At 33.7% G+C, this 16,525-nt stretch overlaps 3 protein-coding genes and 1 long non-coding RNA gene across 7 annotated transcripts; 1 reads left to right on the top strand and 3 right to left on the bottom strand.

Moving 5' to 3' along the window:
- The first annotated feature begins 2,840 nt into the window (after window positions 1–2,840).
- On the top strand, window positions 2,841–3,831 carry LOC140818108 (uncharacterized). Of its 2 annotated transcripts, XR_012114916.1 has the most exons (3): window positions 2,841–3,081; window positions 3,166–3,396; window positions 3,492–3,831. It is a non-coding gene; the product is annotated as an uncharacterized lncRNA (long non-coding RNA). The 2 variants fall into 2 exon arrangements; XR_012114915.1 differs by having other exon boundaries at window positions 3,166–3,831.
- Window positions 3,832–4,125: 294 nt separating this feature from the next.
- LOC140818087 (pentatricopeptide repeat-containing protein At4g21065) lies at window positions 4,126–6,159 on the bottom strand. Its single transcript, XM_073177928.1, has one exon. It carries the CDS (start codon window positions 5,950–5,952, stop codon window positions 4,168–4,170), a length of 1,785 nt encoding a protein of 594 aa, XP_073034029.1. The 5' UTR covers window positions 5,953–6,159; the 3' UTR covers window positions 4,126–4,167.
- A 632-nt stretch (window positions 6,160–6,791) lies between these two features.
- Window positions 6,792–8,881, bottom strand: LOC140818080 (uncharacterized). Its single transcript, XM_073177916.1, has 4 exons — window positions 8,571–8,881; window positions 8,184–8,256; window positions 7,380–7,545; window positions 6,792–7,082 (listed from the first exon to the last, which is right to left on the bottom strand). The coding sequence occupies exons 1-4, from the start codon at window positions 8,734–8,736 to the stop codon at window positions 6,963–6,965; spliced, it is 525 nt and encodes a 174-aa protein (XP_073034017.1). The 5' UTR covers window positions 8,737–8,881; the 3' UTR covers window positions 6,792–6,962.
- Window positions 8,882–10,320: 1,439 nt separating this feature from the next.
- Window positions 10,321–13,316, bottom strand: LOC140818095 (vacuolar cation/proton exchanger 3-like). Of its 3 annotated transcripts, none has more exons than XM_073177941.1 (10): window positions 12,891–13,316; window positions 12,645–12,712; window positions 12,488–12,516; window positions 11,813–12,003; window positions 11,494–11,706; window positions 11,282–11,419; window positions 10,965–11,081; window positions 10,832–10,885; window positions 10,628–10,744; window positions 10,321–10,523 (listed from the first exon to the last, which is right to left on the bottom strand). In XM_073177941.1, the coding sequence occupies exons 1-10, from the start codon at window positions 13,092–13,094 to the stop codon at window positions 10,416–10,418; spliced, it is 1,239 nt and encodes a 412-aa protein (XP_073034042.1). In that variant the 5' UTR covers window positions 13,095–13,316; the 3' UTR covers window positions 10,321–10,415. The 3 variants fall into 3 exon arrangements, with proteins under 3 accessions (XP_073034042.1, XP_073034050.1, XP_073034057.1); XM_073177949.1 differs by having other exon boundaries at window positions 10,835–10,885; XM_073177956.1 differs by lacking the exon at window positions 10,321–10,523 and having other exon boundaries at window positions 10,602–10,759.
- Window positions 13,317–16,525: the final 3,209 nt, after the last annotated feature.

Here is a 16,525-nt window from a genome sequence, read left to right as displayed (position 1 = left end):
CTCGATACTTCTATGTTATTAATTAAATTTGGAGTTATGTATACTAATATATTTAGTCCATCATTTTTTATAAGCTAATAGACTATATTTTATTTTTTGATGTTTTTTCCTTCATTAAATTTGGTTGGCTATATGTAAATGTAATTTAATATGATATGTAATTTCTTTACCCAAAATTATGAGTAGAAAATTAATTTGTGGGTTGCCAAAAGAGTGTCAATTCTGACAACCCGGGCGGCCTCATTCGCACGAAAGCTAGTTTGGAGGACTGGCTACAAATTAATTTTGGAAACTTTATTAATTTAAAAAAAAGAGAGATAAATAAATAATAAGATGGAGTACAGTATTCAATCGCTCTTCAAGTTTTTCCAACTACCTCTCATGTGATTATTATTCACATATACTTTCTCTTTTTTTTCTTTAATTAAAAAAAGAAAAAGAAAGCTGTAAATGAGTCAACAACTAGGCAAAAACTTATGTGAGACTGCCTCACGAGTCGTATTTTGTGAAACGGATCTCTTATTTGGGTCATCCATGAAAAATTATTATTGTTTATATTAAGAGTATTACTTTTTATTGTGAATATCGGTAAGATTGACCCGTCTCACAGATAAAAATTCGTGAAACCGTTTCACAAGAGACCTATTTCAATAACTAATAATTTTCAGTTTAAAACATATCGATCGAACGTGAGAAATGGAAAAGGAAGTTTAAATAAATTTTAAATTTGGTGCGTAATTTAACCAGTTTTCACAAATATATGCTACACATTTATGTTGAAATAAGCAAATGAATGGGACTGTGATAAATGCCATTAAAATGGCTCATGGAGGATATGATAAGAGATATTAATTAATAAAAAAATCCATGTGATATAGTTTTGTATAGATCAAATTTATGAGATATATCTTTTATGTGAATCCTACGTAAAAAAATATTATTTTTTATTTAAAGTCGATAAAAAAATTATAAATATTGATAAAAATCAAGTAATGTTATCATATTGATTTTATTAAAAAAAAATCAACTCGTCGTGCTTGCGACTACTATCTTATACTCTTGCCTCTTGGCATATGTAATTGGACCTAACTTCATCCTTGAAGCTAATTTTTCGAGTGGAGCTGGGTATAAATATACGATCTTAATATTATATCAACTCTCAAGAGATATGTTTGAAAGATATTAGCGAGTGTCCCATAAGGACAATACAACACATAACGGTTGACATGTGCTATGATGTCATGTTAATATTATAGATTTGGGTCTAACTTCACTCCGGAAGCTAGCTCGAGGGAGGAGAAATTTCCAAATTCATAAATAAAACTCACAATAACTTAATTAAGCCGATGTAAGATATCTATTAATATTATGGACTTAGATATAACTATATCCCAAAAGTTAGATTGATGAGATATGATTATCTAAGTCCACACACACCTTATATATATACACACAATCACACACACAAAACTCTCAGCAACTTATTTCATTCGATGTGAAACATTTAACAAATATGCACCCGAGAACGAATATCTAGAACGTGAAATTTAAAAAAAAACATTTTAACGAATGACCCATAAGGGCGGTCTAATACGTAATGGTGGGTCTGAACTTTGATACTATGTTAGTAGTGGACTTGGATCTAACTACATTCCAAAAGTCCTTATTGGCCATCCATTATAAAGTCATTTAAACTTCACACTCTATTTGTTCATTCATATGCATGACGTAGTATGTTAAATGTTTCGGATCTACTAAATTAAGTTTTTGAGAGATATATATGGACTTGAACACTCATACTTCTTTAGTTAGTTTTTGGAATATAGTTATGTTCAAGTCTATGATCTTAATTTTGTATTAGAGCTCAAATATGCCATTATGTTTTATATATGAATGTATTTGTCAACATCAATATATATGTCATGTTTCTACAAATTCCATTGTTTAATGGAGTGTTATGTAGTAGTAATTATTATTATTATTATTATTATTATTATTATTATTATTATATTAAAGCTCATCAAGAATAAAATAAAATCAAAGGCTGCGTTTGGTTTGGAGGATAAAATAAACTAATGATCAGTAAGTAAATGATAAAGAAAATTATTGTTGTAAGAATTTAATATATGGTGTTATGTTTGGTATGATTTTTAAGTGTAGGATAATTTTGAATTTTTTGATGAAATGACAAAATTGCCCTTTCTTCTTTTTTTTCTTTTTCCACTCCGGCGGCGACGACGTTCCGGCAACGTCGGTGTGGCCAGCAGTCAGCGGCGTCGACGACTGCCGGCCGGTCGGAAGTTATCGGTCGGTGGTCCGGCGTCGACTGGTTCTCGGCGGCTGCCGACGGCGATCGGCCTGCAGTCAGCGACAGTCAGCGATCGGTGGCGGCGGTCGTTGTGGGAAGTGGTGGTGAGTTTGGGTTTATTTTATCCTACCTATGCGGGCATTGCCCTCATGATAGGATGGATGGTCAAGATTTGTCCATGCATATGTAGGACCCACTTTTTTTTTTTGAAATGGTATGTTTGACAAGATCTTGGTCATCCATCCTCTCATGGAGGCAATGCCCACATGGGCAGGATCTCATTAACCGTGAGTTTGGATATAGGAGAAGTGTAAAATAGGAAGGATTAAGAGTTGGATAAATAATCTTAGGGGTGATGATGTATTATTTTAACCTACCTAATATGACCTAATCATTCATAGGAGATATTGACTTGGTTAAATAAGCACGCGTACCAAACGAGGGAACAAGACAGGTTATTACAGATTTATGTGATCCATCGAATAGCTTAATTTTGGATAAATTTGTTCCATCGCATTAAAAGTTTGGGATTGAGAGTCTACTCTATTGGTTATCAATTTGTTATAAATTAAGTTCGAAGCTAGTATATGCACAAAAACCAAGCATTGCGTATTAAATGCGTAAAGCGATTGGGCCAAAATTTGTAGGCACTGTCTGTGTAGAAATTTTGAATTCTTGATTGATGGCAAACAGAGTTATCTCAGTGCGAATAAATATACCCATTTTGCAGACACTAGTTGAAAGTGAAGAAACTGATCAGCTGCTAATTGCTGGTAATTTTTTTCCCCGGGGTTTCTTGTACTTCTACAGAACATGCTTTAATTTCTTGTTAAAGCCTCGTTTATTTTGCCATGCAGACCAGCCCAAAACAGCCCATGCCCGATTTAAATTAACCAAGGAATGTGCATTTGGCCAACACTTTCTGATAGTAGGTGATGATCCATGCTTGGGGTTGTGGTAGCCGTCCAATGGAGTGCGGTTTGATTGATGGGCATGTATGGACTGCAGAATTGGTAAGGAGAGAGAATCTACCTGCGATATGTTTGGAATGGTTTATAAAATTTAACAAATGATTCTCTCACGATCAGGTTAACCATAGCAATGGCTATTGCTATGGCACATGAAGATTTGGTGATCAATTGAGTACTTCATATCTCTTTCTTTGTGTGTTAACACTTAACAGGATGTATCCTGTGGCAAAGTGACCAAGTACAAATTCATACTGAAAGTAAACGATAATACTATTTCGTGGCAACCGGGGCCTGATAGAATTCTTGAAACATGGGAGAAAAAAAAACTATAATTGTTTTCGAAGACTGGGATCATCCCGACTTCCAGATGTCGCAGAGGAAGAATTCACAGCTTATCTAAATGATGAGAACTCTTTGATCAATTCAGAATTGACTACAGTTTCCGGTAATTCAAGCAAGACAACACAAGATGAAGAGACTGATGCGGAAAATCAACTTGTTGGCACTAATGAGCATTCTAGTCTTGATGAAAAGGTGAACCAAGATTCAAATGCAAACATAAATTGCATGAAACATGAAGGTCAGTTTTAGAGCAAGAGGCTCCTGTAAGTCCTGTTTTATTGCCGGGCTTCATTCCAATGTTAACAGATGAAGAACCTCCAAATGAAGTGAACCAATAATAACACATCTAGAATTTTTTTTCCAACAATTATTTGAGAGAGTGAATAAGAAACAAATATTAAAGAAGCCATTTTCCATTGAAATTGTGGATATAGCTAGGGATGGGTGTTTATTCTCGGGTATCGGGTATCCGATCCGACCCGATCGTGTAGGGTATTTTTCAAAAAAAAAAAGGGTTCGGGAATCAAACCCTTGGTGTCAACGGATCTACCAGTAATCTTTACAAGAACAAACTCCATCTTCAAAATGATGAAAACGGCTCCGATCTCTAACGACAATCTCCCGATCAAAAATCTTTGATATTAGTTTTATTGCAAGGTGGCAATCTGCACAAATCCTCAGGTTCTTCAAGATTCTAATTGGAGTCCCTGGTGGAGTATTAATCAACATAAATGCAATAGCAATCTTCTCGCTATGATACGATAATGCTGTCTCCTTCTCTTCTTCTTCTATGTCAGCAAGCACATTCGATGTATGAGGTGCATAGCCTTCCAGTTTCAGTAACCTTGTCATCTCCAAAAGCATCGCATAAATAGCCTTGGTTTGAGGATGAGACTCATCCCCCATGACAAACTCATGCATGCGATTTCCTAACTCAACAAGACTATAACCAGGCACTTTGCTTACACCTTCATTAAGCATTGTCGTTCTGACATTGTGAACGTCCGACCACCGTCTTTCTGATGCATAAAGGTTCGAAAGAAGCACAAAATCTCCACAGTGTTTAGGCTCCAACTTTTTTAACTCATCTGTTGCAACTTCAGCTATTTCTAAATTCCCTCGTAATGCGCATGCACCTAGTAACGTTCTCCAGATTACAGCGTTAGGTTCCACAGGCATTTCAAGAATATATTTATAAGCTTGTTTTACTAAGCCTGCCCGGCCAAGCAAATCAACCATACAACCATAATGTTCAATTTTTGGAACAATTCCAAATTCGTGTTTCATCCTCTCAAAGTAAGCAAATCCCTCATTTAGCATTCCACAATGGCTACAAGCATATAATACTCCAACAAAAGTAATTTCACTAGGAAGAAACCCGTGCATCTCCATTTCCTTGAAAATATCAAGTGCTTCATTGCCAAATCCATTGACAGCCAGTCCCACAATCAACGACGTCCACGACACCACACTCCTCTCCTCTAACACATCAAAGACCATTTTTGCCTCCCTAATGTTCCCACACTTGGCATAAAGAACCAGAAGTGCATTTGCAGCATGTAAATTTTTGTCCAGACCCACCTTCATCATGTAAACATGGGCCCTTCTACTCAAAGCCAAAGCACCGAGTTCAGCACAAGCAGTAAGCAAACTAACCAAAGTAAACCCATCTGGTTTTACACCATCCAACACCATTTTCTTGTAAAGGGTTAATGTCTCATTAGGTCTGCCATTCAAAGCGTACCCGTTGACAACTGAATTCCAAGCTACAAGATTCTTGTCAGGCATAGTTTCGAACAGCTGGAAGGCACTGTCTGCTCGTCCACAGGCACCATAGAAATGAACCAAAGAATTCTGCACAAATACCAATGACTCGAACCCATCTTTCACTGCACAGCAATGTACCTTCTCACCCTCTCTAAGGAGCATCATTTTAGCAATGGCTTTAAGAAGAAAAGGATACGTATGGGTGTCGGGATCCATCAATCTGACACGCATCTGTCGGAATATATCCAAAGCTAAAGATGGGTTTTCACTCTCAGCATAGCCTCTGATCATTGTATCCCAAGTGAAGATATTTGGAAGGGAGATTTGGTCGAACAAAACACGGGCATACGACATGGGTCCTGAGAGCGAAACCAACGTGAATATCAAGTGTTTTCCCATGTCTGGGCTTGAAAGAGGGACGCCATGCCTTATGGAAAAGGCGTGAACTTGCTTCAGTTTGGCGACAGAGGAGGCGCATGACAACAAAAGAGCGATGCATTGCTTGAGAATGTAAGGTTTCTTATAGCCGTTGTCAAGAATTTTGGTTGAGGAGCGATCAATCATAAATCATTCGCACGCAATAAAGTCGAATATTTTGGGTATCAGGAAAAAAGAAGGAAACTCTAAAATCCAGTCACGGATTTATGGAGTTGTTCAGTTCTAGGGTAGTGATTGATTCTGCCGCGGACGTTGGATATTGGGATCGGCGGCGGCGGCTCGTTTAGATCTCTGAGAATGAGGTGGTGAGCACAAAACCCTCGCTGTGTAAGATTTGATAGGCAAGTAGTATTACTAAAAGTATGTATATACTTGCCCATTTCTATACATATATAATAATTCCATTTAATTTAACTTTTCACCAAAATTCAAAAATAGTCATCCATTAAATTATATCAAATTTTAAATAATTCATTCCTAAATCCTAACCATCATCCACATAAATATCATCTAAATATTTCTCAAACAAAATTTTATGTTATTTGACATGCATACCAAAATCGTGTTTTTGTAAAAACTAAAAATGACATAAATCCCTACCTTTCAAAATTTTAAATGTTAATGCTCCATCGCGCCTGGTTAATTGAGTCTTTCATAACATCTTTTGGTTTTTGGCCGGAGCGTTTCGGTTGCCTACAATAAATATTATGTTTTTTAAATATTCAAAAAGGAAAAATGAGGATGGCTTGAATACAAATATGATCCAAAATATAATAATAAACCCATTTGAACAAAAATTATCAATGAATAAGAATTTGATGTCATTTTAGCTCATATATATAAAATCGTGATATTTTCGATAGACTTGTGAAGAAAATGAAAAAAACAAAAATCTTCGAGCACATAAGAGAAGAAGAAGCAGTCATCTTCTTCCACCCCCAAGACTTATTTTAGGCACAATCATGAGATGAGGGACCGCCAGAAGAGCTTGTTAAATGCAGTTTACGGTAGTTATCCATGTCCCCAAAACTTCTGGAACATGAATCAGCACTTATTTTAAGACACAGAAAATATGTTCTCAAATAAATATCATGTCTAATTTCTCGGGAAATAAAAGTTTTCCCATGAATATGACATTAAAATGCCCCCTGTTCACTCCACTCAATCCCATTTCTTGGCCCGCGGCTAATTCTACCGATTCTTTGAGGCGGCCAGACAACATGGGTAATCCGTCCACAGATCAAACCGAGAGGAATCTGCCAATGAAAGTATTTCTGAGTCAAGAAAGTTGCAAACAAATACTGGTTTTTAACGACTTCATTAACATGCATGACCTACAACTCCGTGGCACGGAAGTAACCATGTTTTTAACTTTGTAACAGGTACCTTTACTTCATAAATGATCGTGCAGATCATTTTGAAACAAAACAAAACCTGTACCCAGAATTTCTAAAAATGTTCTGTTTATTTCTGTCAATGTTATTGAAGAAGGGATTAAACCAGTACCAGTTTAACTTCGCAAAAGTATATAACTGCAGTGATTTGGAACATACCGGGCCAATTAACCTCGAGTCCATGCTGCATGATACATTGTCTCCCTCAACCCAACAATGCCCTTCAGGGATCCTCACAGCATCAGATGAGAAAGAAAGATCAACCCAGTCACCCGAGAGGGCTGTGATTCTCTTTATGTGTTTCTCTTTAAAATTACCCGGAGAACTGCATCGGAAATTGAATACATTTCAACAATATTTTCCACGAGTTGAGAGCAAGAAAGATAATTTTTAAGCAGAAAATCAATATATTTTGTAGATACAGCTCATCCAAAAGGGTAGACAGGCAGCCTCATGTTCCACAACCCCCAGCCTCATGAGAATACCTATACTTATTGCTTATCAGGGAAGATTCACAAAGCTACCATGAAATCACTTTTTAATATCATTGTTCTTCTAATCATCAATGGCCACATTAAGCAGATAACTCATTTTTTTATTTTCATTTAGTCATTCAGCAACAAGTTGACGGCAATGGGAACTTAGCCGAAAAAGGCATGATAAAGCATGCTGCCCCAGGCCCCCGATATGTACGCCATACACAAAGACACAAAATAATCAATTAGCGCGTCTTATGTTGAAGATTATTTTTGAAGACATTGGAAACGTAACAACTTCTAAATGAGTTTACACCAATTACAACCAAAATCCAAAACCTTCCTTTAACTTATGGTAATGGGAATCGTCAACATCAAACAAAAGCATAGACACTGAAATGTAAAGACAACCTTTTCGATCAAACATATGTACTGAGTACCAAGAAAAAACTTGCGCTGAAAGAATAATCTGGAAATCTTGAATTACCGAAAAACAACTACATCTCCCCGTGAGAATTTGTACTTTTCTAGGCATAATTTCTCAACCAATACATAGTCATCTGCAAATCAAACAGAGAATTAATCACAACTCTTTAGCAGTAGGGTATGAACTAAGGCTCCGTTGAGAAACAACCAAGTGCAGGAAAGAAATCAAAAGGCACGGACAATCAATTTTCATCACATTTTCCTAACGAGTAGTTAATATTGAATATCGATTACTCTCTGGATGCAGCCGCCTATCACCACATAATAAAATAACATAAATATCTAAACTGACGTCACATCATAATCAAATTTGTTGATTTTCAATTAAACCAAAACAAATAACATGTCGAAGGGGAAAAAAAAAACAAAACAAAAAAATCAACTTTACCAATTACAAATCCATCGGAGTATTTTCTGTGGGGGTTGAGAGTTGGATACATCGAAGAACCGCGAACTGCAGTAACACTGACATAACGGTCCGACACTGTGAGGCCAATGATCCCTGCGGTGAAGTATTTTTTAGCTAAATCCCAGAGGAAACTTCGATTCGCCATATCTATGTTGACCTGTAAAGGAGTAGATGAGGCGAGTGAAAATGGAAATCACTCTATCGAATAGACACTTCTGCCGTCGCCGTCCATCCGCTGTTGTACGGTTGCTTATTGGGAAAAAAATCCTCAATTCCATCGTCACTTATTTATACAATAATACAATGGAATTTTAATTACATCTTTATTATTTTCAATAAACTTGAAATTCATCCACGTGACTCAATTTGTTTTATATATGATTAATTTGGATGATTTTGGATCAATTTGATTTTAATTTGGATGGTTCAATTTAAAAAATTAAATGATTTCATATCTCGAGTAAATTAATAATCTTGCCTCATTATTGATTATATAAACATGTGAAGGGTGACTTTAATGTTTATGATATTACTTCAAACAACAAAAATAAAGTTGAAATTTATTGCTCGAAACATAACTTCTATTAATTTATTTTTTTCACTTATATCGGGAGAGGGGGTTTAATGGTCTCGAAATCAAGAACTGGAGTTTGGAACTAGACGATTCTTTACATATCAAATATCAATAGCTGGAGTTTGGAACTAGACGATTCTTTACATATCAAATATCAATAGCTGAAGTTTGGAACTAGATCTCAAATCAAGGCAAAAACTTGTGTGAGACGGTCTCACGGGTCGTATTTTGTGAGGCAGGTCTCTTATTTGGGTTATCCATGAAAAAATATTACTTTTTATGCTAAGAGTATTACTTTTTATTGTGAATATAGGTAGAATTGACCCGTCTCATAGATAAAAATTCGTGAAATCTTTTAACAAGAGAACTATTCTCAAATCAGAGATTGAATTGTAACAAATATCTCCTTTATTAAAAAAAAAAAAAAACAAACAAACTAAATGCATGTCACATATATTGTCAAAAGCTGAAGTTACAAACTAGATCTCAAACATATATGATATCAGAAGATGAAATTTAGAACTAGATCTCAAATTAAATATTCAATAGTTACAAATCCCTGTTTTATTAAAGAAAAAAAGCGCTATCATTTTCCAAATTTTTTTTGCCAAAAAAATAAAACGCATTAAGATCAGAAATTTGGAACAAAATTACAAATATAACATCAATAGCTTACCGTTCATCACAAATTCGTAACAAAGTTGAATCTCGAGAATTTGAAAATTGTAAAATATAAAACGGGTTTTATAACAATTTTTGAGAATTTGAACATGTAAGAAAATGAAAAATATAAAATTTGTTTTATCATAATTTTTATTGAATGAAAATTTTGAAAATGAAAAATATAAAATGGGTTCTATATTCATTTTTATTGAAAGAAAGAAAAGATCGATATAGTTGTTCTACAAGTTTACGCTTTATTTATTTACTTTTCATAAAATGATATTGATACTTAATAATATAGTATAGATATAATATATATGATGAACAAAGCCAATCTAACAGTATACTTAATTTAAATATTCTGCCCAGAAAATAAATCCGTAAACTTGATTTGATTTGTCCCATTTTTTTTTTATTAACAACAATCCGAAATTTATCGAATTTTCCAGTTAACCGAACCAAATTTCAAAAATTATTTCGTTACTCCTAAAGCGAATGGCTATGGGTTTCCATTTAACGTTCAAAATTTAAAAAATATAAAATGAAAATAAAAAAAGAATTTACAAGTTCATCAATAAAAATAATAATCACAGCTTAATATTTGGAATTGGCCCCCTAAACACATAAAAACAAGCCCCCATGACAAAGTAACACAGCACAAGAACCACTCCCTTCAAGTAATGAGATGTTCCATCCTGTAATCAATTTCTTGCAAAAACTCAGCGAAAACACATTCTCAATGAAGATAATAAAGTTATTCGAATATATCGAATTCGGGTTTCGGAATCGATCGCTCTACCTGCAATGTGAATGCTGTGACTAGTATCGATAGAGCAAGACAGCTAGTTTCGAGGAGATTGAGGTCAAGGTCCATGTCCATACCCATTATCCATGACATGAGTACACTTAATGGTATCTACAAACATAACATCTAAAAATGGATATTTTCAATCAATCAAAATATCTAAGAGTTGAGAAAACTTGTAGATCCAGAATTTTTTACCACGAACATGGCAATTTGAGTAGCTGAACCCAAAGCAAGGCCTATAGATATATCCTGCATCAATTTCCCAGATCATCATTAATTATATGATTGCTAACGTTTCCACATTAATTGCATTGTTTGAAGAATATACCAATTTGTTCTTGAAAGCAAAAATGATGGCTCCAGCATGTTCTGCTGCATTTCCAACTATTGGCAGTAAGATCACACTTATGAAGCTCACAGACAACCCCCAAGCATCCGAAGCAACCTGTTGATCATCATCATCAACTCCGATCCTTCAATGGTGAATCACCTCTTCGAGCGAGAAAAAAAAGAGTGAAATTTTGTGTGTAATTTTTAAATTTTCGATTTGATTTCTTTCTTCCATTGAGACCTCTGTTTCTTCATTTCACCCCACCCTTGAAATCCTTGGTCAGATAAACGTCAGCTAAGTGTAAACACACTTACTTCGATGGATGTAACAATGTATTCGGACAAGGGAGCAATGATTCCGGTCATTAGAACTAGCCAGAAACACGCACTCCAGAACCCGATAACTGGGCCCGGTTTCTCATTTGATATCGACTCGCCGTCGTCATCTTCACCCTGCTAATCACACGTATGAATTTGTAGAATCACTAGCATCTATTTCTTGATTCTCAAACCAATCGAACACTCACCTCTCCATCTTCGAATAGTTGCCGATGAGTCCATAACTGGAAAAGAAGATAAACAATGTACCCGATGAGCATCACAACACAACTCGCCCTCGACAACTGCAGCTCGCCAGCTGCTACCAACTCCGTGGGCGTTCCGGAAAGCTTTAGCATCAAAGGCAATAAGTGGCACAACAACCCCAACAACAGCAGCATCGAGTTCATGCCCGTTTGTCTCTATCACGATTTGCAATATATTTACTCGAGAAACCAACATTGGGAATTGAATAATCAGAATGGTGCAATCAGTATATTGTATATTTTGAATTTAACCATATGTTACCGTGTCAAATTTTTGTTCTCTTTTAGCGATTCCACCACAAAAGAGAGCAGTTCCGAGGACTAGCAGAAGATTAGATAGTATGGAACCCAATAGAGAGTACTTCACCACATCTACTTTGTGATGAATAAGAGCAACTAAGGATATTACAAGCTCGGTCACATTTCCACATGTTGCATTCAGAATCCCTCCCACTGCAGTGCAAGACGAGCCAACTCTTTTCAACAACAAGTATTGTCTTCAGTTATTATTTTTTATTAAAAAAACTAAATCTTTTAACTATAGTTACAAATATTTTGGGTATTGGCCTTAAGGTTTGATTTTGGTGAGTAATATTTTGATGTGATCTCAGAAATAGCTAGCATGACATATCTACGTCAGCATTTAAACCAAAATAACCAAAAATCAGAAAAGTTAGCATGACATATGCACATCACCATTTAGACCAAAATAGCCAAAAATTAAAATCTAAGTGTATCATAACTAAACTTAGTGGACAATGGACAGAAAAAACTAATTTCCCTCAAGGTACTAATCATTTAAGAATGAAAAATAACCACGAAATAAAAAGGGCCAAAGTAAATAAACGTTATTACATCTATATAAAAAAAATCATTGATAAATAAATGTGTAGACAAATAAAAAAAAATTTAAAATAAGACAGAAGAATCTACTAACCTGTTGGATTTGTGTAGAAAGCAATTTGCCTGCAGTTATATATTGAATAAGATTTTGGCAATACATTGTGAGTAACCCGACCTCTATTATTGGATAAATAAACATAAAATTAAAAATATACCAATTATAACAAATCTAATAAATCATAAATGCTCACTCGGTCAGAAAGCTGAGTCTCTCGGCTAGCGGAGTGAGACCAATCAGGCTCAAAGCGAAGACCCACGCCTGTTCATAGAAACAGCAACAATTACGTTAATGTACCAAGAAATTAAGTTCTACCTCTATATGGAAGCCCTTTCTTTAATTTAACCAAACAAATCAAAGAAAGAATACGATTAAAAGAGAGAAATTTAATGTTAAAGTTGTTGTTATATCGATCGAAATCACATGCAAGAGAACTAACTCTTCCGTAATTACGCTGGTCAGCAACAATGGCGACTGGTATGGCCGAGAACAAAATCGACAGCTTCGTTCCCAGAAGAACCTCTTGAATATTCGCCAAAAAAATTCTCACGAACGGATCCGATCTCTTCTGAAGAGAAGGTGAATTATCGTGTCTGCTCAAATTTAAACCCGCATCTTCCATAAGCAACGGTTCTGCCTCCATTTCCAGTCCTTTGCAATCCGAAATCCCACCGTTTATTGAAAAAATACCCAGAATGGCAGAGTATAGGTGGCAATGGAAGCCTGCAAAACTAAAGACCAAGAGGCAACACGCAGCACGGTGGGGAAGAAGCTAGAAATCTGAACAGGAAAATAAATGCAGCTCACTGTGAATTTTCCACCAATGGCCGAGGTTTCCTTCTGTTTGTTACGAGCGCGTGGAATACACATGGCTTTATCCCATTAATTTTTTGTTATGTTATATTTGGTTTGAATGAAATGATTACGGAATGATTAATACATAAATGATAAAAAAATTTATTGTAGTAGATAATGATAAAATAATATTATGTTTGGTAGGATTATTAAGAATGAGATAAATAATAATATTTTGATGAATTGACGAAATTGTCTTTCTATTTTTGCGACGGTGGTGGTCGGCCAGCGGTGTGATTACCGGTCGGCGGCGGCAGGAGGAGGGGGTGGTCGGCGGCGATGGCGGCCGACGGTCGGCCAAAAGGAGGAGGGGGTGGTCGGCAGCGACGGCGCCGAGGACGGCCGGCGGTGGTCGGCGTCGAGGGACGACCGATGGTCGGCTGGCGGAGATGGTCGGCGGTTGGCGGCCGAGACGGTGGTGGTCGGTCGGCGGTCGGTGGAGGGAAGTGGTGGTGATTTTAGATTTAGGAGAAGAGTAAAATTGAAAAAATATGGAGGTTTAAGAGTATGATAAATAATATAACCTAAACATTTATAGAAGGAATTGAATTAGTTAAATAATCACGCGTACCAAACAAGGGATAAGGTGTGTTAAAAAAATAAACACACCTTATAACCTCTACCAAACACTCCCTTACCGTTAGTAATATGTTTTTACTTGGTATCTAAAGAAATATTAATCTTTATGATATAATCGATGGAAAGAATTTTTTTTAATTATATTAAATATTATTATTTTTGTATTATAACTTATAATCTTGAAATTCAGTTGAGTCTAAAATCATAACTATGCAATTCTTTGATAAAATTATTATATATATTATATTATATTTAGCATTAATTGTACATAAAAACTCTTGTGAGACGGTCTCACGGGTAAATTTCTTGGGCCGAATCTCTTATTTGAATCATACATAAAAAAACATTAATTTTATGCTAAGAGTATTATTTTTTTATTGTGAATATCGATAAGATTGACTAATCTCATAAATAAAAATTCGCGAGACCATCTCATAAAATTATTACAACATCTATATATATATATATATATATATATATATATATATATATATATATATATATATATATATATAAAAGCAGAGTTTTTGCCAAAAATAGTAATTTCCCGCCAATATGTCATTTCTAAAAAAGGAAAGATTTATTATGATTATTGATATATGTGTACTGCAATAAATGATCACTTCAATTATTGTTTGCATTGATTATATCAATTCATTTAATTCAATTTTGAATTTAATTAATTTTATATTAATTCAAAGTTAATTTATATATTATATGTTTTTAATTTTTTTACTCAAATTAAAACTAAACTCTATTGAAAACATAAATTATATTAAAATTTTGTATTGATTATATCAATCAGTTTAATTAAAAACAGTATAAATAAATTTAAAATACAAATGATTGCAATGTTCAATATCACTCATTAAGTAAATCATTCAAAAATAAATTTTTCTATTTTAAGTAATTTCTGCCCAAATTATTTACTAAAAAAGAAATACAATATTTAATTAGTTTATTTAATTTTTCTAAAAATAAAATTGGTTGAGTGTTAAAAGTTATCTCTACAACAAGGTTTTCCAACATTAATTTACCATTTAATAATCATAATTTTTTTTATCTCAAATACATATTATTTCGAAATTACCTTAATTTGAAAGAATTAATATGTTGTAATTTTCTTCCAAAACTATATGTATATAGTATATCTTGAATTGTCTTCTTAAAAATTCTAATAAGAGAGCACAAAAATCTATATATATATTTATAAAAGCAGAGTTGTCTGCTTTTTTTAGTAATTTCCCGCCTAAATAAACATTCTATAAAGGGAAATAATCGAAACATGTTATTATAATAAATGACTAAAGTTATTTAATTCATTATTAAAACTACATATTAATGTATGTGTATGTATAATACTTGAAAATCGAATATCTTCTTGGAATAACAAACAAAATTAAATTACATTTCAATTTTCCAATACAAAAATTCAATTTCTTTCTGGGAATTATAAACCTAATACATGTTGGAATTAAAAACGAAATATAAATCTAAATTTACATTTGAATTTTGAATTTTGACACATGTCCCAAAATTTTTGCTCCGTTTGATATCGTTTCATTTACAATCGATGTTTTTTTAATCTATAAATACATATATAATCGTTTCATCGCACACAACAGTCAGATCACAAATGTGATATTATTTTTCAGCCGAAATATAAAAATGTCTCTTTTATTCATTTTTATTGTTAAGATCTATATGTATATGAAAACAATAGACATTTCAATTTGTTAAACCGTCATTTTATGTAGAAAGAGAAACAAATTATCATACTTATTAATTTTAATCATTAATTAGAAAAATAAATGTCCGTGCATCGCACGAGAGAAATACTAGTTAATATGTATTTCGAAGTATGCGTTTACTTATTGATTACTTTGGGCCCCACTTTGGGTAGGGTTGAGACCGGAAAATTTTTTGCTTTATTTTGGTGGGAAATATAATATTCAAAATAGGGACAGAAATATTAATTGTCCAGTTGTCTAATAATTGAAAACACGTGCAAATCTCATTCACCGTATATGCATGCGTTCACTCGTGGGTCTCGTTCTTTTTAAATTATTATTAGTTTAAGTTTGATATATTGTGTTTATTTTTTAAAATTATTATTAGTTTTAATTTATTATGTTTATTTTGTGTTTAATTTATTGTTTTAATATTATCTTTAATATTTATAAACTATTTATGAGTTGTGTATTGTGCAAATTATCTTTGTGTTCTAATTTATTGTCTTAAATTGTTGTTTACTTTGTGTTTGATTTATTGTGTGTTTTAAATTTGTATTCAAGTGTTTGATTTATGGGTAAATATCATATAAATCCTCAAATCCAAACTTAACTTTATATTCAATCGCTCTCATAAAAATATATGTTTGTTCTATCTGATCGACAAAAAAATGTTTCTACACTTCTTGAGTCCACATTATTTTTCTCGAATTAAATTTGATACAGAACATTAGTAATATGATACTAATATATGATATTTTAGTATCAATTATTTCAGATATATTATTAATAATTGATTTTTGAGTTCTCGAACATGTATGCAAATATTGATATTAATGACACAATTGTTTTTTGGATAAATATCAGTACAAAAAATTGAAAACATGATACTAATATATAATATTTGACT

This window comes from Primulina eburnea, chromosome 2, assembly GCF_022965805.1.
Source record: "Primulina eburnea isolate SZY01 chromosome 2, ASM2296580v1, whole genome shotgun sequence".
Classification (NCBI taxonomy): domain Eukaryota; kingdom Viridiplantae; phylum Streptophyta; class Magnoliopsida; order Lamiales; family Gesneriaceae; genus Primulina; species Primulina eburnea.
The sequence above is the reverse complement of the archived record's forward strand: the minus strand, read 5'-3'. Positions and strand labels throughout refer to the sequence as shown.